Raw genomic sequence first — 26402 nt, forward strand, 5'->3', positions numbered from 1 at the left:
AATCCTGACACTGCTGCTGTGCTTAAATGCAACTGTTGCTAGCCTGTTTTCTGTACAGAGAAAGGTTTGGTTTTACTTATCTCTGCTACCATTATTTCATATTTAGTCAAGCTGAATGACAGCTATAGCTGACTAAACATTAAAAAAAAAAATACGTTTGAAAGAGCAGTGGGGACTATATTCAGCTTTTATAGTAGAATTTGCAGATAGAAAGTACTTCACCAAAAAGCTGTTACCTCCAAACATGCAAACACTGTATACAGAGGGCAGCAGCAACTGGCTATGCCATGAGATTGTTTCTTTCTGCTCAGAATATTGCTTTTTATTACTCCCTTGCTCAAAGGACTTGTTGCAGCTGTATCTAATTCATATTTAATAAGCTCTTTCTACTTCAGGTGTCAATCTGTTTTGCCCATTACTTCTCATTTTCATAAATATTTGAGTGCAAAATGGTAACTTTTTTTTTTGCATCCACAGTAGACTAGTGGAAATAGAAGTCTTTTTAGAAAAGCTTCAAAAAGTGACAAAATCTGAAAGATGAGTTTGTATACTCTTAATTTTGATTGCATACATTTGCACAGATACAGGATATGCCAGCTGCAATAAAATAAAACTGAAATATTATTTTAAATGCTCAGAAAAAACTTTAATAAATGGTCCCGTTTATTGATCATGTCCTGCAACAATCTGCTACCCCTCTGAGCTAACAAGCTTCTAACTGTCCTGCTCTAATATGCGACCAAAAAGTAAACTCTAGTCAACATGACCAGAAGTGGTACAGAATGCAAATTCACACTAGACAACAAAAATAGGATATTTTAATTTGATTGAAAAATGCCTTAAACTCAAGTTGGCATTGCAAGTATTCTCTCCTCCAAATATTTTAACAGGTTCTTGAAAATGAGGACCGGATAGCTTTATTCAGTAATTTCTACATGAAATCCCTACGTCTCTTGCATTAGGAAAAGCATCTAGCTCATCAGTGAGGGGTTTTTTTGTAGTCTCCTCAGTTGGGCAAACAAATGTCTGTGATTGAGGTGGTAATGTTAATTCATGTAAGGAAAACACTCCCAAGTTATTCCCATCTTGTTTTCCTTAAAAAACAAAGAGAGAAAAGCTGATCTTTATTAATTAAACATCTAACATGAATTTATTGAGGTGTAGGACTTTGCAGATGGCAACCTTGGTCTTTTAATATTAATTGGAAAATATTGATTGAAAAAAGACTAGTCTGTCATGCTGATAATTGTGACCAGATTTAGATATGATCACTAGATCTTCGTGAGATTACACAGAAGCAGTTACCATCTAATTGGTAAAAAGATTGAACATTATTTTGGTAATCCCTGAGCTTTGGTAACTTATTCCCTGTTGTTCATTTATATGTCTTGTCTGTATGCCACTATAAAGTGGTTAAATATGGTTTAAGCTGATAAGACTATGCTGTATAGTATTTACATTTCATGAGCATTCCAAGTTTTATAGCTGTTTTAACAATATACTTTTCTTTAAATGAAGGTTAGACCTGCTGACTGAACACTTCAAAACCACAACTGGACTGATATTTACTTCTTTATAACGACGTGCTAAGGTTGAGATAGCCTGATCTCATTTCCTTGATGGCAAGAACAAACAAGTTGTTTTATTTAACATTACTCAATACATGAAAAAATAAAAATAATCTGTAACTTTCCAAGAAGGTTCTACATCTTTTGCCTTCGTATTTGATCTGTTTAAGCACTTTCTTACTATGACGTTGTGATATTTCACAGTACAAGCATACTGCTGTAGACAACTCCCTGATGTAGCTGGGAAAATAAATCAATTAGTGCAAGTAAACTAATTTCTAAGAAGAATTAGTATGCACTGTCATTTTTATACCAGGAGGGATTTCATGAATGAAGTGTAACCTTTGATAATGCAAGACAAATGTTACGCAGTTTGAGTTTTAGATATAAATGCTTGAGATTCTCAGCTGAATTTTATTGCTGTAATTTCCATAAGCTGTATCTGTTTGCACCACTTAAGCATCTGGCCTGAATATATAAATACACAGTTATTTATTATGTGGATGTAAATTCAAGGTGCTGCACGCTTTGCAGCCGTAACATTAACTTGCATGCTCACAAAAAATACGCTGTTTATTAACTGAATTTTAAGATCGTCTGAACAACATTAGTTCAAAAACTTAAGCACCTTCTATCCATTTATAAATATTAGCAAAAGAAGGTATCGGTGTTTCAGAGCTCTCCCTTTGTGTCTGAAGCAAGACCCGGGTTTCTCAGTATCTGGAATGCTTTTTTTCTATTGCTGTTAATAACTGTGGACGCTTTCTGTGTGGATGTTCAGTACACGCTGTTGTGAATCCCAGGATGATATCGCCATTACTTAGAGCTGTATTTTGCATTGCCTATTCTGTTATTGCTCAGCATGCACAAGGGTAGAGTTAAAATCTTTATTCATTTCATTTAAAAATGTTTCTTTTGTTCTCCTTATCATGTTCTGGCTTTCCCAAGGATATATGCCTTGAACGAAAAGTCACATGTGCATTACTAATTGTGTGCCATTGTATTTACAGTTCCTAGTGGTGGCACTGTGAAGCTACTAATTCTTTTGCTTCACTTGATGTAAAATAATCTGAGTGTCTTTGATAGCAGTGAAACAGTATTAATTGTTTTGTACATTTCTTGGTCACTCTTCTTAGGTGGTCTTCATAATCTATTAGAACTTTCAGCCAGATTTTTGTAATGTCATGCCTCCAGCGGTGATTAAATTGGTAATTAATGAACAGTCCTTGGCAACATAAACCACATCCCGTTAATTTTCCCTTTTGAGTTTTTAGAAGTTGTCGTCTCTGTCAGAAAGCATTGCGCCACCTTGCTACGGCCCCTTGGCATGAAACCACAACGGCTTGATTTTTTGCAGCCATTAGTAGATCAGAGCAGTAATTTCACAGTATTTTGGTCAGGGTAATTATAGTACCAAGTACTGAGTAGAGTTGGGAATTCACACAAGAAGTCCAGAAATACCAGGTGAGCTTCCTTGTGTTCACTGGGACGTTATGATTAGTTTAATTGGGCTTTGTTTGATTTCAGCCGCAGAGACTCTTTGTGCCACGGCACTGCAGCCACTTTCCACTTTAGTGTTTCTGACCTGCATTGACAGGAACTGGTGCAAAAATGAGCTCTTTGAAGTGGGACTCTTTGGAGTGGGCAACTAAAAAAGGGGGAAAGTGATGTGTAAATAGTTTACTGTAGCAAAGCTCGAAACTGGACCGAATACCCTGCGTTTTGCAGGTGATGTGATTCAAGATCTTTTGTATTTTCAGCCTGAACGGATAATATTTCTGCTATGTTCGTGCAAATGTTTAGTAAATTACTGCCTTTAAAAACGCAATCCTTTTTTAATCGGTGGCTTTTACATAGCACCTGCTGTTCTACCTTCCTTTGAAGATACAGTCATTTCTCCCATCAGAAATACTGCGAATTGTCTCTTTAGTCCTGCAAACAAATCTGGGCAAATGCATTAATGAGACTGCAGCTGCACTTAGTAGTTCGCATGTCACAAAATAGTAGGTAAAGGCATTCATACTTGAGTGACTGACTATAGGTGTAGCAGCCTTCAGCAGTACATTGTGCACATTAAAGTTTAAATAGTCACTTGCCTGTTGGCTTCTGAATGAAAGGACTGTCACTGGTCACTTCTCCTGAAGCCTTAATGAAACCAAATAGTTTGCTACGAGTTTGGGCCTAACCATTGGGGTGTTTCATGCAGTCTTGTCAGTTGATGTTCATGAATTGACTTGAACGGAGATCAAAGTGTTTCTCAAAATGGAGAAGCGGGGAGAGAGACAGCTCCTTCAATTGCACCACAAGAGCTAATCAAGCCATCAGTTCTTTATGCACTCTGCATGCCTTTAGAATTTAATACCCAATGGTTTGTCAGGACAAATTGAAATTCGGGGCTTGGAGGTGGGGGGGGGGGGAATCTGTCCTCGGCCCGCTGCAAATAAAATACGCTCTTCACTCTTCTGGAGGCTCGTTCTGATAAATTTTATAATTTAATGTAAAACTGCAATGTTGATTAAATATTTGGGGTTGGGGGAAAAAAAAAGTTAAGGTAAAGGATTCAGTGGGCATTATACACCTTAGCACTGATTAAAGATCCAGGTTTAAAGTGAAAGAGAAACTAAACTCAGCATGATTTTTTTGTTTGTTTCTTTGATTGCTAATGAACTTTTTTGCTGAAACATTTTAAATTGGATTCAGAAGATAGTTTTTTGAGTGTCAGTTAAAACAGAGTCATGTGAAAATGCCTCTCTCCCTCCCTCCTTCCCTCCCTCCCTCCCTCTCTCTCTTTTTAATTGATATGATTTAGGCAGACGAAAATGGTAAGGAGGATTTTTCTATTGCAGAAGCAATTTTTAAGGGATTTAGTCTTATTTAGCCTGAAGGTCTTCACACTAATGAGAGCACTTAAGTTACGTCCAGGCGTTGATTAGACAGCTCATCTATCAACTGGAGCATGAGAATTTGTATTTTAGGTACCTTTTATACATTATAAATCTATATGCTTTTTTTATTACTTTAGACTTTATTTTCCCCAAATTTTTAATTACCTTCTTTCACATCCAAGGTGGCTGTAATGCAGCTGACAGAGCTCAAACGGGAACAGGGAAATACTCTATATTTGATGAGAAATAATATCGAAACTGTATCTGCAGAAATTGATGTGCTGAATGCAAATTGCTACCCAGATACCTTCCTTAAACTGCCACAAGCCCCCTTAAAGTCTAAATACATTTATTCAGGGAACACGGAATTATATATATTGAAAAATGCCCAACCACCACCACCCCAAAAAATTGTAAACGCTCACGCTGCCTGTAGGTTTTTTTGCCATGTTTACAATACAGTATCGTCTTAATTATTTTCTGAGCCATTCTGAAAAGTATAGCTTTTGTAACTTTTTGACATTTCGGATTTAAAAAAAAAAAATTAAAACGTTGCCACCAGCTTGCACTATGAGCAGCCTGTAATAACAGTTAAAAAAGCTTTCTGAACTATTTGACAAGATTTCTTAGTGCTGAGGCCATATGCTGTAGCCTTTAAGCTATTTCTTCCTATCAGTTTCATTATCACCTGCCTCTGAGTCTCCAATATCATCAGTAAGCACATGCAGAATCATAATTATGCCATGTACAAGTTCTTTGATAACATGTACAGTTTTCTTCTTAATTCTTTATCAAATGCATTGATCGTGGCATGTGTGCATTGATCCAGGTCCACCATCTGGCTGTGTGTGATAAGCACAGTGGCATCTTTGCATTTCCACTGTCATTCATTGCGCTACAATTTGGCTGCAGGGGAGTAGTGGCTGGGATTAGCCCTGTTCTGCTACTTACTTGCATTTTAAGTTGACACCTCTACAGCGGCTCAGACCACATTACAAACTGAAACACATACGCACGACTTAGTGATGTGACACTCCTCAATAAGCTTACTCCACTAGCTACTCAACAATCTGTAATTGGATTTGTAGGAATAACAGCAAAAGATTTCCTAAGAATTGCTGGGGACAGAAGGTGAAGTTTTCTCATTATTGGCAAAAGGCTAGGTATAGATCCTAGGCGATTGGTATTTTCCATTAAAAAAAGCTGCCAGCAGTTTGCAGGACATTTTCAAAAAAACCCAGCAAAATAGGATCCAGGGAGGGGAGGTGTAGGCTTTGCACTTGTTCTTTCCATTCTCATCACACACGAGCAGACTGGGATCCTGCCACCCTCCCCCAAAAATTAAGAGAAGGGGGTGGGGGGAACCAACTTTCGGAGGCACCCTGCAGCCTGCTCTGCTTTGTTCGGCTGGGAGTGAACCGGGAGCATTCCTCAGGAGGGCACGTCCTCCTCCTTCGGCGCGGGGTTGCCCGCCCGAGAAGGAAGCTTCCCAGGATGGCAGTCTGAAAGATGCTGCTCTCCAGCTTACGCATCCAAAGACTTGCCAAAAGTCTTTGTTTCATAATGCCACTTTTTTTTTTTTTAAATTATAAAGTCAAGTTTACACAAGACAAAATCCCTTAAGTGGAGCTCGACAAATGTTGACTCCTACAATGAGTAAGCAACTTCTTTAACTTCTGTATGTAACTTGGCTGTGGAAAAGCATAGAAAATACCATCCTTAGACCTACTGATCTCAGATTGGATGTTATGCCCTGTCTGGACGATGGCACTATTTCAGAATATTTCTCAGTCTGCACGCTTGAGACCTTGTTTGTGGGTAATGCCAATAGCATTGACAATCATGGTGACAGACGTAACAAGCTTCTGGATCCCGACGCCTTAGGTGATTATTGTCCTTAATTATACTTCCCAGATGAGGGAGAGCACAAACTTGCCTAAGCAGAGAAAATTCCAGGGAAGATGTTAGTGGAGGGCTTTGTAGCTGCTTTTGGTTTAGATCGACTTTCTCGATGATCTTTCTTGGGAGCCCCGCCAATAGGCAAGGCTGCCCTCGCATTGTTTGCTGGGAGAGCGCCTCGCTCTTAGTGTCGGTGTGGGCGAGCAAGAAGAGAAGGAAAACAGAAAGTGTAGTTGGAGTTAGACATTTCAGCCCGTCCTTAAAACATGCCGTAGAGCCAAGTGCAGTGTGAGATAGAAATGCTTGCCTTGATCGTCACGTAGATGTGCAGCTTCTAAAGGGTTAAACGGGTTAAATCTTATTTATCTGAATAGAACTGCAGGGCTGTTTTGCAGAATGCTCTAGCACAAATACCTATGGTTCACTTTGACGTTACAATTTTTTTGTTGGTTTCTTTACTTTAAATACTTGAACTGTTAGACCTTTTACTTTTTTCTCTGAGAAAGATGTATTTGTACCAGATTAGAAAAGCTAAACTGTTTCTTTACATTGAATAATCAGCCTGTCATGACAAATCTATCTCCTTCTGCATGAGTAGGTGCCAGTTTGACTAGCTTCTTTTAGGCTCACACTGGGTTTTAAGCTGGATCCATGTGCATGACTGGCAGTGCATTTGTTGGGCCAGATCTAAGGAGCCAGAGAGCGTTCAGCTCCTTTTTGCCTACAAAAGAGCAGCCAGACAACCAGCAAGAGGCCTTGGATGTAGCACAAGGTGATACTTACTTAGTCAGCCATTCTTTTTTTCAAATATATATTTTTTTTTCATTCAGTAAACTAAGAGTTTCTCAATTTCACAATGACACAAATTAAATTATCAGTGGATTGTTTTTCTACAGCCAGCATTCTTCACACCAGAAATACTGTACCAAGTGAATTGTAGGTTTTCCAGAACAACATAGATTATATTTTAAAAAAATAAATAAAAATTAAAAATTGCTGGCTAACATTTCTTTAAAAATAACTCCTAGGTTTAAGGAGTTGTCTTCCATCTTACAGCCACACAACCCCATCTTGTTGTGAATTTTGGGGGCTTTTTTTTCTTAAAGGGGACAGCTTTCTCAAGATACTATTTGTGATTCTTCCAGTTTTAGACTTTGGGCTACTTCTGTTTTCATTCTGTCTTCTCATTTGTCCATCAGTGCCATAGATTGTAAGCCAGTAGCTGCTTCTTTATGACAAGTGATTTGATACTTTTTATGATACACAGTCATGAAAAAAATATTTTCAAGCTACATATAGTTTACAGGTACTAAGGTAGCTGCTGCAGAGCCCAGGCAGAAGGCAGAAAATAGCTAAGATGTTTATGTCTTTCTTTGGTGATCACTTCCTACAACCCGACAAGCCACAGAAATCCAAAGGCAATTCACTTTTGTTTATGTTGAGTGTCCCCTGCTTAGCAATTCATATTTTGCTGCTACCTGTGTATTTTGAGCTCTTCTGAAACGGTAGTAGAGACCAAACATAAATGTGGTCCCCAGGGTGATCAAAGATTTAATCTGACCAGATGGGACAAACTTGAGAAAGATTTTGACTTTCCACTCTGTTTTGCAACAAGAAAGGCTGATTTTTTTTCCCCCGTCCTTTCTTTGTTAGAAAAGGCAGAGATCAGGCCATCCCCAGAGAAATGAGCAGGTGTGGCCATTTACAAGCATGTCTGGTTATATTATAAACCAACATAAGAAAAGTTTGAAATGGTTTGAAAAGATCTGCTAAACAGTTTTAATGTTTCATCCCAAATCCTATTTACTCAAACAAGAGCCGATCAAGGTCACAGTAAAACCCAGCCTGCCCAAACCTTTAAAGCTCATGTAATTTTATTTTTTTATTTATTTTTTTTATTCTGTCTTCTCTACTAACTGAATAGGTACATTTTGGTAATCCTTGCCTCTGGACAAGCACAGAAGTCTTTTTCTTTCTGAATGGCTAATAACAGAGCCGTTCTTCCTGTCTAATGATGAAAGAGGTGGCAGTCAAGTTCTTTCTCTTAGATGTACTGTGCAGTCAGGGCAGACCACGGACAATTTTGAAACCTACAGCTACGGGAATCGCTCCCCCTCATAGGTACAATTCTAGTTTAATTTTATTGCTGTGGAGTATCACTAATTTACCACTTTTTTTTTTTTCCCCCAGTCTATGGACACAGTAAAGAATTTTCTTTTTAAACATCAAATAAATGCAGCTCACAGGATTATATTTTTTTATAGGAAGAGATAATACATTATCAGACTTCTGGTGTAAACTCAGTTTGGATCCTCCCAAAATTCTGCCAAAGGACGACTGAAAATCCCTGGCAGAGGTGTGGGGTTTTTTTGAAAATGTGAGAAGATTGCAGAATTTTTAGTGATTTAAGGAGATGGGTTTTATGGGGGTGGATTTTTTTTTTTTTTCTTCTCCTGCAAGACCACCACTCTCAATATTTTACTGAGTTAATCAGCTCTCAGCTTCTGCTGCCACCGAATGACATCGCTGGATGGGTAATGATCTCAGAAACTGCCCTGCCAGTGTTTCACATTTGAATTCACCTTCCCAAATCCACAGCATCATTTTTGGCCAAAGTAATGTCAGTCATTGCCGTCTGTGGCAAGTACAAAAAGGACCCCCTAATGGCAGCCATTTTTATTTGTTTCTTAAGATCCAAAGGCTGCTGAAAGAACAATTGGATAAAGTTGAGGATTGGAGAAGCTTGATTTTCTTGTTCCAGTGAAATGAAACTCCCGTCCTTTTTTTTTCTTCCCCTTCCCCTTAAAAGCCGGAGTCTGCTAGGGGGTTGTAGCTGTGTCAAAGCCGTTGGGATGCCACTGCTGATCACTTTAATTACTAGGACTAAGGAGGATAAAATTAAAAGTAGCACCATTGAAGCAGTGGAAGAAAGCTTGCCGAGATGTCGGTGAACTGTGAAATATAAAAATTGCATACCAATACATTTTTATAGGAGGGAAACAAGGAATTACATTACTTATTCTTGAAGAGTTTGTCCTTAAATGGTGAAGTTTTCCTCCCTGTGCATCCGCGTGGCAGATCTTTAGACCATTACAAAGTAGTTGGGGGAAAATAACAGAGCAAACTTTAATGTCTCTTTGGCATGTCACGTTCATGTCAGAAGGTGAAAGATTTTACTGAGTTTTCTCTTAAACTGTACAGGAAAAAAATCGCTGTGTGTGTGTTTGCATGGTCCTTTCTTGGGGCAGAGCTTCTCTTTGTGTCTCCTTTTGTAAAAAAATATCTATGTTCATGGCTCCATACCTCTCCCGAGTGCCTTCCTTTCCAAAATCTAGGGGATTGATTTGCTGTTTAATAATTGTTCTGTACCTCAAAACTGAATCTACCTACTTCTTCTGCTCTCAGTTGCATTCCTCCTTCCACCAGTGTTTCCTCTGCCAAGCTCAGTAACCGAGGGCTCAAATACCTGAATTGAATTTAAGCAAGAACTAGGCTGGTTTTTCTCTTATCCGCTGGTGATGATTGGCTTAATCAGCACAAACACAAGCCACAATAATCTGTGTTTGCTTGGAGATCCCCGGGATGTTAATGACTATGCTAATAATTCAGAATACAAGTTCTCTTTCAGGAGGAGGGGAGAAAAGGAGAGGGGGGAATCAGCCTGCTTAGTTTAGGGCACATTTGTCACAAACACGTAACTGGCCTTATTGTAGGCTACATAGGGTATAGTAGATTAAATTGTTTGACGTTAAACCACATGGGAATTGTAATATAAATTTTGCACATTCCTTCATAAAGTCATTTAAATGAAACCCACAAGTTCCTATATCCCAGGAAATACAAATAGTAGAGATTTAAACAGTTTTATTTCATGTTAAATTCAATGTAATTTATGTTACAGAATACTGCGGGTCAAAGTAAAATCGGTTGCTGTATCAGTTGGCTGGCTATAAATTAAATTAAATTGATCTATTATAGTGCATAGGAGCAGGGGGGAAGCTTTCCAGTTGTCTTTCTAATGTGTACTTTACCAAATAAGTTTTTGATAGAACTGTTGCTCTGTGCCTCCTGGGAAGTTAAAGGCTGAGAAAGCAAACAAAGCCAATGTGCCATCCCTCTGCCTTGCAGGGCCCAGGCAGAATTGTCTTTCCAAGGGAAGGACATTAGGAGAAAAGTAAATCAAGGCAATCTGATAGGGAATCAGGGTTCTGTCACTCAGAGACAAGATATTGTGCTGTGTCCATATACTTTGTTTACTGTAGGGTTTTATGAGTTGTAACCTGCCCATGCAAGCTGTTAATGAGGCTAAATCTTGCTGCTTGAGGATTGAATTACAGCACACCTCTGGGCTAATGGTTATAAACAGAAAGTCCCATTAGGGCTGCATTCTGATTCAGTCATTTGCATTTTTTCTATTGTGCCGAGAACAATGCTGAGTAAATAGCTACAAACAACAATTTACATGGAAATGGGTGAAATGTACCTAATTAGTATTTTGCACTTGTTTTATTAATGATTGCTTAAACTAAGTAGCACTTAGCAGCAGCTCTCACCAACACCTTCAGGTGTGGGATGCTCAGTTTCTGGGTTGGTGGGAAGACTGCCAGGACAGCTCTCCAAAATTAGGCAGTTTGTTGTATTCCACTTAGTTTAGGTCAACTGCCTATACCTGGCTTTTATCCTGGTCATTACGTCAATAATATGAACTTATCAGCAGATTTGACTTAAAGCCAAGTGTTGACTTTGTTGCACTTATGACCATTTTTAATATCGAGGGGAGGGGGAAAAACAGTCCCAACTTTAAAAAAAATCATATTTTTAAGGTGAAAACTGGAAGATTCTCATATGGTTTAATGGATTCTTATAGAAATGTTTAAACACATCTTAATATTTTTTTAGTATGGTGGGTTTAGTCTTTTCCAAAATTTCATGCTGTAGAACTTTGCTCATTTATGTAACTGAAAGATTATCACGCTTCTCAGATAGTTACGAGCTTTTAGTGGGACAGCACTATCTGGGATGGTTCCAATATGAGCTCTTTAATTACTGACCAAAGCCTCACTAGTAGGATGTTTTAAAGGGATGCAGAGTCTTTTCTGCTCTAGCATCTCTTGTTCTTTCGCTAATTTTCATTAGTTTTTTGGGTTATCTTTAAAAAAAGATATATCTATTGAAGTTGAAGGATTAGTTTCCTTTCCATGTCTCAGATTCAATGTCACTTTACACTTTGAAATGAGCTTGGTGATTGGAGTAACCAAGAGCAACATCTGGCTTCTCATTTCAGTTCCATGAGAGAATATTGCTCAAGTAATTCAATTTAGTAAAACCATTTTTATAGCCACAGTAAAACTTTTTTGTAGTTATTACTTTGAGACAAAAGTCTCAGAAAATTTTCATCATGGTATTTTTATAGAACATAATTTATAAATGCTTTAAATTGCAAATAATTAGGTTTATAATGCATTAATAATTTGGGGAATGCTTTAAAAAAAAAAATCTGTTTCATGGATGTCTTTAAAAATTGTGGTGTGACACCCAACTGATATCGAGCATCCTATTTATAATGTGGGCCAAGCACCATGCTGTAAACCAGTTACTATCATGATGATCAGATTGAGAATGAAATTGCATTTCTGTCAATTACTGAGTTGGCAACTGTTCAATATATCTTAGCAGCAAGATGAAGAGCGGCGTCGGCAGCTGAGAGAGAGAGCTCGTCAGCTAATAGCAGAAGCTCGATCTGGAGTGAAGATGTCAGAACTTCCTAGCTACAGTGAAATGGCTGCAGAAAAGTTGAAAGAAAGGTCAAAGGCATCTGGAGGTGAGCTGAGGAACCTTGTATCTTATTCCTATGGCAACCTAGAAACCAGAGACCCTTTTGGGTATCATTTTTATTCACACTTCAAACATTGCTGTTCATCAGGTGCGCACATCAAAAGACGTGGCCGTAGATATGTTTCCTAAATCCGCGTTGTGTCACTTAATTTCCAACAATTAAAAGAACAGCATATATGTGATTGAAAGAAAAAGATGTTTTGTGAACAAGTAGCTCATATTGACCCGTTATTTACAGATTTGTCATTACCTGCAGTTTGTAGAGTTTTATGATTGTTGGTTAAAATCTCTTCATTATATATTTTCATATAGAAGTGTGGACATAATTTGGGGGGAAGACAACATTAAAAATACTTAAAACTTATTTTGTATTAAATGTGTTCAAAAGACTGCCTGGGAAGAGAAGTTTAAAGGCGGCCCATGGGAGGTGGGGGCAACAACCTTTTGATTTTAAATGGCAGTCTTTTGACATACCACTTGCCTTTACAGGTTTTGAGTTGTAATATTGCTATAATGTTATTAAACTGACTTTGAAATGTCATTAAAATTCATATACCTGCCACTGCTACGAGCGGGAGTAATGTAGTGTCACTCAAACTCAAATGGGTGCTGAGCACATGTTTCAGTACAGGCTTCTTGCTCTTTTAGTGTCTTCTACATATTCTAAGGGGAAATTGTGTTTCTCATACTAACATGTAATTGTAAGCCAAAGTGTCAGGAAAATCCAGCTTTACATTCACAATGCATGTAGATTCAACAACAGTATTTTTTTTTTCCTCTACTGAATGTATTTTATATGCATATATATTTAAATGTAGTCTTAGTGCACCCTAAATCCTGCAATTCTGTTCCATTTAACACCAAAGAGAAAAGCAGTTAGCTGTACGTCTCCCTTTGGGTCTGGTCTTTAGTTTTTCCCTCTTTGCCCACTAAACCAAGCTTGCCAATATAACTTTCTTTCACGATAAACAGGGAAATTACATCCTTGATGGGGAGGGAGTAAGACAAGCTGAGCAACATGGCACAGTACTTGTATATTAGGTAGACTATGGCGTTCTTCATCCCTCTTCACAATTTATGACTCCCCATCCTACATCATTTAATTACTTCCTCCTCACTGTTTTATCATGCCTGTACATAGCTGTTCCTGCCATCTCTCCCCTCCAAGTAAGTACACTTCCCTGGTGTATCCTGAGGGCTCAGCTGGATAGTAGTTACCCTGTTTTGTCACAGTGACTCACTTGTAGTGTTGCTAAATATCCCAGTATGCTCCTTTCTGGGATGTGGCCTTCCCTGTTCATATTTTCTTTTGAATTTTGCCATTGCTCTTCCTGCCCTTCATCTGGTTTATAAACAGTCTCGGAGATATCTCTGCACTGTGAATATATGTTTAAAAAAAAAGTATTTATATATATAGATTGCAGGAGACAGCACCAGTACTGATGACAATTTGCTTATAAAGTTATCAGCATTATATGTGTTGGGTTTTATCCAGTATAACAATTTCACTGCTTTCTACTTTTGCATGTGCTTTGAGTTCTCTCCATGATTTATATTTCCTACCTTGATTTTTCTTTGTTCATACAGTAGTTCGGCCAAGCTATTTGAACTTCTCTTGGGCTTCCAGTGTTTATTCCCTTTGCTCTTTTCATGTCAATGTGCATTTTATAGCCTTCTACTTATTCATTCTCAAAAAGTTTTCCTTATGGCATACCTTCCACATACTTCTACCACACTGCTGGTAATGTCAGGTGCCACACTAGATCTCCACTCAAGAAATTAATTCTTCTAAATGGAGTAGTTCTGTGAAATGGCACCAACACTTTATAAACCAAAGAAATTATAATTATTTCTGGGTTTAGTCTTTTTCATTTTTTGATTTCCACCAGAATTTAGGATTTAATAGACAGTCTCCATATTACATCTGGATTCTGAATATTGCCCCTGACTGCATTTGCATGTAGTAGGTTTTTTTCCTGTGTATAGTTCTGTATTCCCTATACAATACCCGAGACAAGCTTATAGTAATATCTTATGTCTTCCAAGCTCTCTTGTCCATTATGCTTCATTAATTTCTTCTGCACTGATTGCTACATTTTAATTTACGGAAAGGGAATGTACCAAATCATCATCTTCTCTCTCAATTCAGCTGTTCCAGAAAAAAGTGACATTTCAGCTTTGGGATTTTGGAGTTTTTAAAGACAAACTTCTTGCTCACTATTGTAGGTGAAAATGTGATTTCTTTCGGTGTTTCTGTATGCTCATGAAGAGTTTCATGCTTTGGCACTGGTGCTGCATTCTCTGTTGAAAGGCTTTATTTAATCGTGGTCTGAAAAACTCAAATGCCTATGGCAAGTTGAAACTTTCCTGGATAAGCAGCATCCTTTGCTACGAAATTCAGTCTTTTTCATAGGTTATTTGGCATGTGAGACAGAAAATACTCCTTGCTGCCAACTGCCAGAGGGTTTGGGATGGCAGCTTCAAATTTATTAGATGTCCTACTAGCTTCAGGCTGATAAGCAGATGCCTTGAGATGGGTCCGGGGACAGTATCGAGATAGGAATCCAAATATCCTTCCTTTTACCAGCAGCAATGGGACAAAGGAATTGACATCTTATCTAGGTATTGTCCCCATGCAGTGGGACACCTACCTACTCTTTTGGGATTTGGGTAGTGTGTTTTCTTTACTCTCTGGCACATCTCCATCTTTTATTTGAGATGACGTCTTTGTGAGGATGTGGCTCAGATCTGGAGGTGGTGTGTAGGCAGCAGAGAGAGGGAACAATGGAGAGGATGGGGTTTAGACAAGCATAGTGTGAAGAGGCTTTGGTGAAAAAAGTGCCAAAAATAGGCAAAACTGGGAGGGGAGAAGAGTATGAACACAAGAACGGCACAGAAGAGATATTAGAGGAGCAGGGAGGGGAAAACACAGGAGAAGCAGCATCTAAATGTACTGTAAGACAAAACAAGTTTTCAAAAATTTTGGAATGAATAACAAAAGCTGGAAGGGTGTACCACAGTTAAAAAACTTGCTGAAGAGAGCCAGCTGGCATTGCATCGCACTTGTATGCTTAAAGTTTTCAGGGTACATTAGAGATTTTACTTCTGAGGCAATGATTTGGAGGGAGGGTACATGGTAGCTCAGGCTTACTCATCATACTTAGTCTCCAACTCACAAAACGGTGTTAAGTCCTCGATTTAATATTTTTAACAGGCAGTATTTGTATCTGTTGGCAGTTACTGCTGTACTTTCTTGTCCTGACATCTGATTTCTTGTACACTGAACCAGTATTTCGACTCTGCATTTCTTTCACTCCCCACCTTTGCTTCCTTTATTGCTGTTCAGATGCTCCTGTCACATCCTGTAGCCTTAAAGTGAACTCTGTACCTGAAAGTAAATAAACTAAATATCTGAATATCCTCAAGCTTGAAGGATTTCCCAGAGACAATCCTGGAGGCATCTTCCCTAAAGAGCAAGTACTGTTCATGCAACTCCAATGGCAGCTTACATATGCTTCTCCCACTAATGTGACCCAACCCCCATCAATGCTTTTTCCTCTCTATGAAAATTGTTTCTTTTTAATTTTGTCTAGAAATTGATGAAGTCTGCTGCAACTCCTTCACATGTGGACAAGCTTAAACCAAGTCAAAAGAATATCAATTTAACCTCAAATTAAGCCTGAGCTTAATCTGAATAGTAATACATATGACCTATACAATGCCTCTGGATCTTTCTTCCACCAATATTCTGGCATTTCCACTTGGTTCCAAATTATTCTGATTTTCCTGTCTTCGTTCCAGACTGCAGTCCAGGCTGCGTAGGTAATGGTCAGTGCTATTTAGTTGTTGACTTAATCCCTTCTATTTAAGTCTGTTCATTTCTTCACAACATAGTAAAGCTTTGCTGTCTTTCTAGGATCCATATACTTTTCAAGGAAGCAGTTCGTTAGTACTCTTCTAAATATGTGCCCTGGTTCTAGACCAAGTGCTTTACGTTTTTCACACTAGTAATTTGTTCTTTTCCTAAAAGATATCTGTTATCTCTTCGTCATGTTGTTCTTTTTATCATTTATAATTGCAAAATCTTGTTGTAACATGCTCCCTAAACACACTTCCCTTTTTAGTACACTGCAAGAACGTTGGACTGGAAAGCAAAACCAAACCAAAAAATAGAGTAGTTTAAAACAAGGAATCTGAAGATTTTTAAAGATACTTGAAAATTTGTGAAATTACTTTAAATGAATGCTTCTAATTGATTTTTTTTTTTTTTTTTAATAAAGTGTAAATGTCCTGATAATCATATTCAGTGAAAGCCTGCCAACTTTAAATTAAATCTAGGTCAGGTCATTATTTGACACTAGGAACTGGTGTCTTCGACATTCCCATCTCTTTGGTTACCTAAAATGGTGTGTCAAAGACAGTGCCTCTGATCTCATCTCGCTATATTAAATTAAAGAAAATCAAATGATCTAAGCATTCTCTTAGAATCCAGCAGCCTTAAACCCTGTCATCTTGTTTAGATTGTTTTGACACATCCAGCATCCTGCTGGATGGCTGGTAGTTGTGAGCTGACCTTGCGAGCTGACTTCGTTGGGTGCTTTGGAAAGTCATTGCCTGCCTCAAGGCTTGAGGTGGATTTGATTTCCCTCTGCCACAGCGGTGTCCCTCTTTCTCTTCCACCTCTTCCAAATGTCCATGGCCCCTTGCCACTGTTAGCCCGGCCACAGTTTTAGTGTGCCACTGTGAGAGCTCCAGGATGTGTTTGAGAGTGCCATGGCCTGAGTGCCACTGAATTTCTCTCACACCATCATGAAGGATTTAAAATCATGTGAGAAGTGTCAGCTCCTCATTGGAAAAAGTAGAGATGCTTTGAATAAAATTCAAAAGTTCAGAATTGTTGCTGTTGCTGCTTTACTGCTCTGTTTTCTCCTCAGTCTGCTTTTTACCCCATCCCTTTCTCCACTTCATGATGGATCACACTGTGCCCTTTTACTTCATTTACTTACCTCTGTGCTACCTGAAACAACTTAAGAGTCCCAGCCACAAAACCATCTGTGTGAATTTAAGTGGGAACAGAAAGGATGTCGCAGAGAGTCCTGAGTGTTTCTGCCCACCCAGTTGTACACCTGAAGCACCATCTGTCAGGTCCCAGGTCTGGTCACAGATCCTGGTTTGGCTGCAGAGAGATGTTTTTCTCCATCCATCTGGCTCAAGCTGGGGCAGTTTGGAAGAAAGCTGAGTCTTCCAGGGACCATTGAGAATTAGTGGAGAGGAGCCCAGAGAAGTCACGGTGGTCAGCTGAAACGGAGGGGTCCTACTTCACAGACTGCTGCTCTATCATACGCGCAACAGATGTTGATTAAAACACTGAAATGGAAACTTCTTTGCTCCTGTCTGTCATAGCAAGAGCCTCACCCTGAATCAGCAGAGGTCTGTGAAAGACATTGATTAGTTGCAGAGGAACTGAGGGGAGCAGCTGCTTAGAGAAAAGTAGCAGACATACAAAAAAGTCAACAGGCTCCTAAAATGGGAATTATAGGGACTGTGGAGATAAAGAGGTAAACAACTGTATGACCTTCGTGTCAGCAGTGTGAGCCTGACGTGCAAACTTCAGGTCCGGGGGTGAGGTTTAGTATATTTCAAAGAGAGATGATGAGTGATCAGCACCAATCCTGGTCTCAACTTCCCCAAACTTCTGGTATTTGGATTATGGCATCTCAATACTACGTTTAGGATCCTTTTTGTTTATATGGCGTTTGAATGTACCAATGTCCTGTAATTATAGTTAGTACCTTTTCCTATTGTGAAGTGTTCTAAAGTTCCTTTAGTTACTATATGTGTCTTCTTTCTCTAGACACGCTCCAGCCTTCTCTTTTTTGTCATTTTTACATGCATGCATACATACATATAATAAAAATATGTTCGTATAAGTCTGAACAAGTGTAGATAGCATTTGATATGAGACTTACAAGTGAGTAACTACAATGCAACTACATGCTTTGAAAGTACTAATCTAGCTTTTATGGACTTTATTTTCATTATATATTTGTATTGAAAATGTGAGTCAGGATTTTTTCTGGGATCTGCTTCACAATTCAGCACTTGCTATTTGATCTTCCTCAGGTTACTTACTCTTTCTGTGCCATAATTTACCTACATCATCATCATAATTGTAATTATAATAATTGCCTACTTCATAAAACATTATGGGGCTCATTTACAAGTGATATTCATAAGCTGCTCTGAGAAACTTGGTAGAAAGAGCCCATAAAAAATATGAAGTATAATTACAATTATTATTTTATTTAAAATGTATGTAGCTTACAAACAATGCTGATTCAAAGTGGTGCAGTCAGGCAGCAATCTGTGAGTCTGCTCTTGCTACACCTGAGGTCAGTGCTTGCTAATTGTGATGTTCCAAGTGGTAGTTTTCCTCCTCGTATCAGAAATGGTGGGAGATGCTAACACCTAAGCAAGGTTCAGTGATCACTGGTCTGTGATATATTGCGCAAAGTAAGGAGCAGCAAATCTCACCAAGCTGGGAACTCAGTACTCAGAGCTGCTGCCTCTCTCAGGAGACCACAGCTCCCAGGTCCTTCTGCTGGCCAGACCCATCCAAACCTGCTGTATACTGGCTTCAGCACCCATTCTGCGTTACAGAGAACTGGGAGCCCAGGGGAAATTATTTTGACTCAAGTTATAAGGAGAAGCACGTGCGCTTTTCAGGGTGAGCCAGAGATTCAGCACAGAGAACAGCCACTGCTGAGGCCAGACTCTATTGTAGCAGGAGTTTCCAGCAGAGCCCCCTGTGTGTATATTGAATTGCATCAGTTTAAAGATAAATCCGTGAGTGGACAGAGTGAAATCTCCTTCCAGACTTATTTAATGATTTGCATTTTTATCGTAACTCAGCTTGTTCTCTAAAGCATTCTTTTTTTTTTTTTTTTTAAGTGATGTGGTGCATGTACATAAGAAAATACTAACCTTAATGATGTATGTTCCTACAGATGAGGATGAGGATGATGATAATATTGAGATAGATACTAACGAGGAGGTTCCTGAATGCTCTGTTACTGGAGGTGGAGATGAGCTTACTAACCTAGAAAATGACCTTGATTCAATGGGTAATTTAAATAATGGCTATTTTGTGTATTTTGCATGACTAACACTCCATCATCATATGAGTACTGATGTGCTGCTTCTCTCTGTCATAGCTTTATTCCTTTGTGCCTGTCAGGTCTTTTGAACCCTAATGCTTATTCTCTTCGAATATTTTGCGTTCATGTTTAGTTAAAATTTAAAATCAGCAACGAAATTATTTCCAACAATGGCAGATTTAAATGTCTCTTCCTTTTGATGGGGAAGGGGACCCAAGGCCAGATTTGTAAAGCACCTGAAATCACCCTGCCTGGATTGTCCCAGCAAAGCAAGGTAGGCAGGCCAGAGGAGCAGGCAGTCATGTTGGTGAGTAGAGCTGCCACGCTCTGCACTGACATCCTGGCCCATCTGCTCAGTGAAGAGGAGCGAACGTGTCTCTCTGTGTCCGTGGGGACTTGGTATTCCCTCCTTCCCGAAGACCAGCTCTTGCGTTTATACCTTGTTGCTCCAGCGGGTGCATGGAGGTACAAATTGGAATTGAATTAGTCCTATTTATTTTACAGTGTTCAAATAATATTTTTTTTTAATAACACATTTTAAAGCATTCATGTTCTTGTAGAAATGCTTGTATAATCATATCGCATGCTGGTCAAGTAATAAGTCATCATAGTGGTATTTCCCCTTTCAAAAATAATCAAGCAAGACTGGAGTTCAGGTGATAAATATGATGATAAATATGTCAGGATCTTACAAGGGAGATGCTTATTTTAAAAGGAGCTAGATCTTCAAAGATGCAAAGGTAATTGCCCATCAGTAAGGGGCTCCTCTGCTTGCAGAGAGTTGCTGAAGGAGTTTGTTCTCTGTACAAGTCTGCCTGTTACCAGCAGCCTGCGGGAGAGCTGAGGGCCTCTTTGTAGTGTGGTTGTGCTTCTCTGCTGGGGCGTTTCTGCTCACTACAAGTTAGCTCAAGCCCGGAGAAGTGTGGCAAGCACAGGACAGTATCGGGATAAAGGCGGTACAAGAAAAAACTTCTTACAGCATCCTCTGGCTTGGTTCTGCCCTATGCTAGCTGGACCCAAGTGTGTAGCCCATAATATATTAAATCAAAACACTTCATTTGGTGTTTGCTCTTTGTAAATTAAACTGACAATGATGTGTATAGAGCACTTCCTTTCTCATCTTTCTTGAATGAAAGACTTGAATCATGTCTGGTTTTTTTATTTGAGGATTTCCAAACACATAAGAAAATATATTTAGTGTTTCCAGCATTTGAATTAAGCTGATTTAGAGCAGAATCCTGTCAAATAATTTTCCGATAAATACTGGTTCATTTTAGGAGAACTAGAAAATCAGTAAATGAATATTCTTGTCACATAGCCCCAGTGACTTACCAACACTTATGTCTGTGGGCCTCTTTTCTTGAGAGAGACCTTCTCAGGGATACAAACCCACCACCCAACGCTTCATCTCCACCATGGGAAGACATTCTGGACAAAACCTGGGACATTATTTTGCAGTTCAGTCTTCACAGTAGCCAGTGGTCAAGCGAGTAAGGAAGAGGATGGGCAATAATACAGAAAGCAGTCTAATGCTGTGATAGAAATCAGTGTACACAGATTTTGGTGAGATTCTGCCAATTCATACCAAGTTCTAACAAAGGCTGAATCTCCTGGGAGCAACTAAACGTAAAACTGTAAGGGACATTTTACATTTGGGATCATTAGGATCATCTTAATTAATTTGTCCCCTTCTGAATCTTAGTCCCTCCCATCTCTCTCAAGAAGAGAAAACTTTTCTTTTTATTTTTAACGCCAGTTGTTGGTTTTAAACGTTGCATCTGTCTGTATTTGTCAGTACTGCTACCTTACGCTGCTGCAAATGTACCTGATAAAATGTGAACCTCTTATGTCATAGTTATTACATGATGTTTATGTATAAACCCACGAGAATGTGCATGTACTTACATGTGAGCCTCAATTAAGGGCACCCTGACTGGGTGTGCCGGAGGAAAGGGAAACTATCCTTCGTTGCAACCCAACCCAGCCCTTTGCTGCTTGAGGCAGGCATCGTTTGATTGCCAGCATGCCAAAAATATTTTGGCCAACATGAATCGGAGCGCTCCAAACCTTGGAAGGAGCTGTGTGGCAAAACAGTCATGGCTCCACTTCGCACACCAGCTAGAATTTACAAGCCTGCAGTGAGTAACTCAGGCTGTGCTTACAGAAAATATAGCAACTGCTATTTTCTCTGCTTTTGACCCAAGGCTCAGATGTACGTGCATAATATACGCAGGTGATACTGCATTTGCTCCAATTCAGGAGCCACTTCTCGCATGGTGCTGCATGTAGAATATATGTCTGAGGGCTTCTGCACCAGCGTTATTCTGCTTTCCTACCCAGGGTTAGCTCCACAGATCTGCGCTGCGGTTTGTTATTAACACCTTTCTCCTTATTATGTGTGTATGTGTAGGTAACTGTGTGTGTAGGTGTGTTACAAATTCATATAGTCGATGGTCACATACAGGATGAGCATTACTGGGAGGTAAAATTCTCAACTATTATTTCTTTGGGCTCTGATCCAAGTTGCTAAAACTGATGAAAAAAAAAAATGGGGGCTTTGTCAGTCTTTGAATCTGTCCCTTCGATGCAGTTATGAAGCATTTTACAGCTCTCCCAGCTTCAATATATTCTATAAATCATAGTAAAATATTACTAGAAAGCTGTCTCTTTTGATACTGAAATTTTAACATTGAGAAGCTGTGCCAAGGAGCCTTGGGATGAATTAGTAGTTCATAAGCTTGAGGGGTTATCAGTACTTAGAATATGTGATAAATTGTTATATGTCATCTTAAAATAAATGACTCTTTAAGTGCATTTTTATACTAAAGTATAAAGTATGTACAGGTTGGGAATAACTTAAACATTGTCTACTTTCTGTGTTTTTCATCTGCTGTCTTCAAGCACATTTACTTGTTCAGCTGAGTGCTACATATATTTTTTGAGAAAACTTGGGAACTTTCTGTGTACATTACACAAGTCTATGCCAATCTGAATCACAAAAAAAAAAAAATAATTTTCCTTCCAGTTTTTACTCTTTTAGTTTGAAATGATAGCAAAGTGAATTAAATCTACCTTTTAAATTGCTACATTGTTGTAGCAACTCTGCATTTAAATGCATCTCACTCTGTTGTATGTGGTATTTGCATATTTAACAGAACAAAACAGTAAGTTGGTGGATTTGAAGCTGAAGAAGCTCCTAGAAGCTCAGCCACAGGTGGCAAATTCACTCTCCAGTGCTGCTCAGAAAGCTGTAACTGATAGCTCAGAGCAAGACATTAAGGTAAGTTTTGATTAATGCTTTTGTCTCAGTACCTGTGTGTTCCGATTTCGGGTTTGTACTTTGTGAGGAGGAAAATGATTTATCAAATCCTTCACAGTAAGAAATGCAGAAAATCTTCATGGCAGTGCAGTTGCATAGTTTGTAATGCATTAATCAACACATTTTTCCTTTTTTTTTTTTTTTTTTTCTTATCTTGATACTTGTCATTGGCGTAACACTAACTGATATAAGAAGCATCTCAATTCTGACAGCTCAGGTTGTCACTTAAATCAGAAATCCAGCACAGGCTCCATCCTGCTGCTGGTGCAATCAGTAGCGAGACTCTCCCTGACTTCAATGGGAGCAGGATTGGACTCTCAGTGATTTGATTCCCTCCCAAGCCTGACCCGCTGGTTTTTTCTCCATTAAAATTAAGCCATGGTGCACTTTAAAGACATATATACTTGGGTGCTTGATGAGTGCTTCTGAGAAAAATAGACACAAGTATGTGGTGTATGCAGTCATTTTGTCTGTTCTTCATGTTCACCACTTCAGCATAAAGTACACACCAATCAATTTCCCATTTCATTTTCTTAATTAGACACCTTGTGTTCTTACTGTTGTTTTGTTTTTTTTTTTTTTTTAAATAGTCTCTGTATGTCATTAATATCCCTATGGCTCTGGGGCACTTCCAGTTGGGTATAACTTTTCACCCACCTGCAGTCTGGGGGGAAAGCGCTGCTGACTGAAAGGATTTCCTTCCCCAGATACAGAGATGCTTTGAAGTCCCAAAACAATGACTTTCATTGCTTTTTCCCTTACACTGTCGGTTCCTATAAATTGGTGATGAAAGTGTGTGGCAGCAGCAGAGGACTTTCGGTCTCTATCTTTGAACAAAAGGAAGCCTGGATCAAGTCTGATTTTTGCGTTCAATTTAGCTTTCTGCAGTGGATTTAATGCAAAATGAAGCTGGCCCAAGAATAATACAATGGATTGAAAAGGCTAACTGAATTAGTGGGCTTAGAGGAATACATTTGTAAAGTGGCAGAAGTCCCCAGTCATAAAAAGGTTTCTTAAAATGGGATTTACTGGCTAATCACACTGATATTTTAGTATGTTGCCAGGCCTAAAAAAATTAGTCATGTTTGTTTATTTTGGTAAAGACTCTGGTTTAGGCTGTCAGATGGTTATTGTGCTAATAACAGGAAACCACCTTTTATTTAACCAGAATTATAACCGCCCGATTAGTGCAGCTGAGAAGTCATCCAGGGGCTATGAGCAATACTTTTCCAAGCTTAATGCGACAAATGACACACAGGCAACCTCTTAGGGCAATTTGGTATCACCTAACTTGACGAAAATGGTATTTCTCTTTATAAAAAGCTTCTGCGAAGGAGTTGATTTTTTTAAGGTACTCCCATAAAAGATGCAACTTAACAGTTTATCTCTGTGTGCGTCTATTCTCAGGAAGAGTTGGAAAGCGGCATTATAAGGAATATATGGTGTCCATCTGTTCTCGTGGAGCTCTTGGCATTGAGGTGGATTTGTTTTTTAATAAAATGCAGTTTACACGTTTCTAAATGAGGCATTCTGTGTTTGTGGAAAAGGATAAACTGTTACCTTCCCTTGGGGATTGTGTATCCCCGGCCTCCTTGAGGCTAGAGAATAGGCCATTGGAGAACTCCCTCATTACCGATTGTCTCAATGCAGAGGAAGGGCAAAGTCTTGGTAGCTTTTGATAACCAGTTTCAGCATTCAGCAGGCTTAGCTATTAGTCATGCATCTTAGCCTTTCCCTATTTACTTTCAAAACACTTAATAAAAATAATAAAAGATTAGGTATAAAATGAAATATTTGTTTGGTACACAGCACCTCGGTATCTGCAGTTTCCACACACTGCGGTGGTTCAGTCTTCTGGGATATTTCGTGTTGATAGAATCATTTGAATTTGTTACCAGTATTAACATAGGAAGCCCTGGAAAAGATAATTGTAGTTTCCTTAGCTGTAAAGGGCTTACTTACAAATCTGGCTTTGGAAAGTTATAGCTGATGAAATGCAGTTCAGTGGGGTAGTATTATAATCCTACCTTTTAGCCTTCATCCAGCATTAGTGGTTTATCTCAATGGGCATAAAATTAGAAACTAGTTCTTCTTGTCATACAAGTCTGTGGGACTACAGAAAATGACAGATTTCTTTACCGGGCAGGGAGACAGGCTAAAGGCAACACGCTTTTAAAACGATACAGATCGTGTTCAGGGGTAGAGACGCCGCTACTTGGCAGCAGCATGCGCAGCGCTTGGCAAATCAAAGTTGCAAAGGAGTGATTTTTCGTTTAAAATAGGCATAGCTGGCAAATGCTGGTCACAATTAATAGGTCTGGCTGTTAAGTAAGTAGAGTCTCCTGCAGGAGGGTGCCCACATAGCAAAAAGCCAGTCGTTGCCACCACACATTAAACAAAAAAAAAAAAAAAAAAAAAAAGGAAAAGTTAATCACTCTCTCTTTTTTTTTTTTTTCCGCAGCCGATACTTTCATCTTATATAAACCGCAGCCCGAGTTGTGAAATCCTCTTTACAAAAGCTGTGTCCTGTCCCCTCACCGAAACGTACCTTTCGAATTCGTGTCTTCCCGTTTGTAAACAAAAGAAACTGTTGTGTGTCTGGTTTTTTTCCTAGCAGAATGGAACAGAGGAACATCGTGCTGAGCGATTACAAAAAGCAGCAGAACGGTTTAGAAATCCCGTTGTGTTCAGCAAGGACTCTACCATCAGAAAAACTCAGCTCCAGTCTTTCAGTCAATACGTGGAGAGCAGACCAGGTAGGAGAAAATATAAAACCTGTTTTCCCATCTTATGATTTAATAATTTTTAACAATAAATATATGAAAACCCGATAATGTAAGTCCACATTTCAATACATAAATATCAAGCTTTATAATAATTTTACATGTCTTTCCCCTTTTTTCAAGAGATGAAAAGGCAGAGATCAATACAGGAAGATACAAAGAGAGGAAATGAGGAGAAGGCTGCGATAACTGAGACTCAGAGGAAGCCATCAGAAGATGAAGTGCTTAATGTATATTAATTTTTTGTCTGGTTTCATGATTGCTGATAATTCCAAACTGTATGTGGAAATAGTGCCTTTATTTGTTAAAATGAGATGTTAGGTTTTTTTAGATGTCAATCTCCAGTGCATTCAAAGCAGAGTGAGAGGGGTGCACTGTTGAATTAGTCTGCAGTGTGGTGATAATTGTCAGATAAAAAAAATGAATTTTTCAGAGTTCCACAGCCCCAGCTTCCTTGAGACATTTCCATCAGGGCACTTCCCATAAAAAGATTCCAGTATTGATCTACCGGGAGGATTTTAATTATTACAATAGCAGATACCGCAGAGCTGCAGTTAGAGGGAAGAGTCACATGAGACCTGCTAGAATTTCTCAGCCAACCCATTTTGTTGGCTTGGGTTAATGGGTGTTCAACCTTTCCATTATCCAGATCAGCCGTGAATTACTAGCTGAATGATGTTTGCATTAATATAATATATATGGTAATTTCTTCACTTAATTAACGGGGAGGTTCAGCTCAGTAGGGGTATGGGCTGATCATGTGTAAAATTGATTTGTGAGGGAAATATTTGATAGACCGCAGGGAGAAAGCTGGTTTTGATGGACAGCTGCGGGACAGAAGCAGGAAGAACAAGTTTTAACCTGAATTTTTTTTTGTCTGAAAACACAACATGGCCTTTGATGGTGGTCGTTTGTTGCTCTCCACAGTTTACCTAAACACATTTGTCATTTTTGCT

The 26402-nt window shown here is 38.9% G+C and overlaps 1 protein-coding gene across 7 annotated transcripts in view; it reads left to right on the forward strand.

Annotated features, from left to right (window-relative positions):
• Positions 1-26402, forward strand: part of EHBP1 (EH domain binding protein 1) — a 228255-nt gene that overhangs the window by 162795 nt on the left and 39058 nt on the right. For 2 of the 7 annotated variants that reach the window (XM_074864301.1, XM_074864303.1), the window contains 5 exons: positions 12026-12173; positions 19195-19311; positions 22500-22624; positions 25278-25419; positions 25570-25676. In XM_074864301.1, coding sequence (XP_074720402.1) covers positions 12026-12173; positions 19195-19311; positions 22500-22624; positions 25278-25419; positions 25570-25676 — 639 coding nt within the window. The remainder of the gene's footprint in view (positions 1-12025; positions 12174-19194; positions 19312-22499; positions 22625-25277; positions 25420-25569; positions 25677-26402) is intronic. The other 5 variants (XM_074864302.1, XM_074864304.1, XM_074864306.1 and 2 more) reach the window with 3 other exon arrangements.

Source organism: Strix uralensis, chromosome 3, assembly GCF_047716275.1.
Source record: "Strix uralensis isolate ZFMK-TIS-50842 chromosome 3, bStrUra1, whole genome shotgun sequence".
In the NCBI taxonomy this organism is placed as follows: domain Eukaryota; kingdom Metazoa; phylum Chordata; class Aves; order Strigiformes; family Strigidae; genus Strix; species Strix uralensis.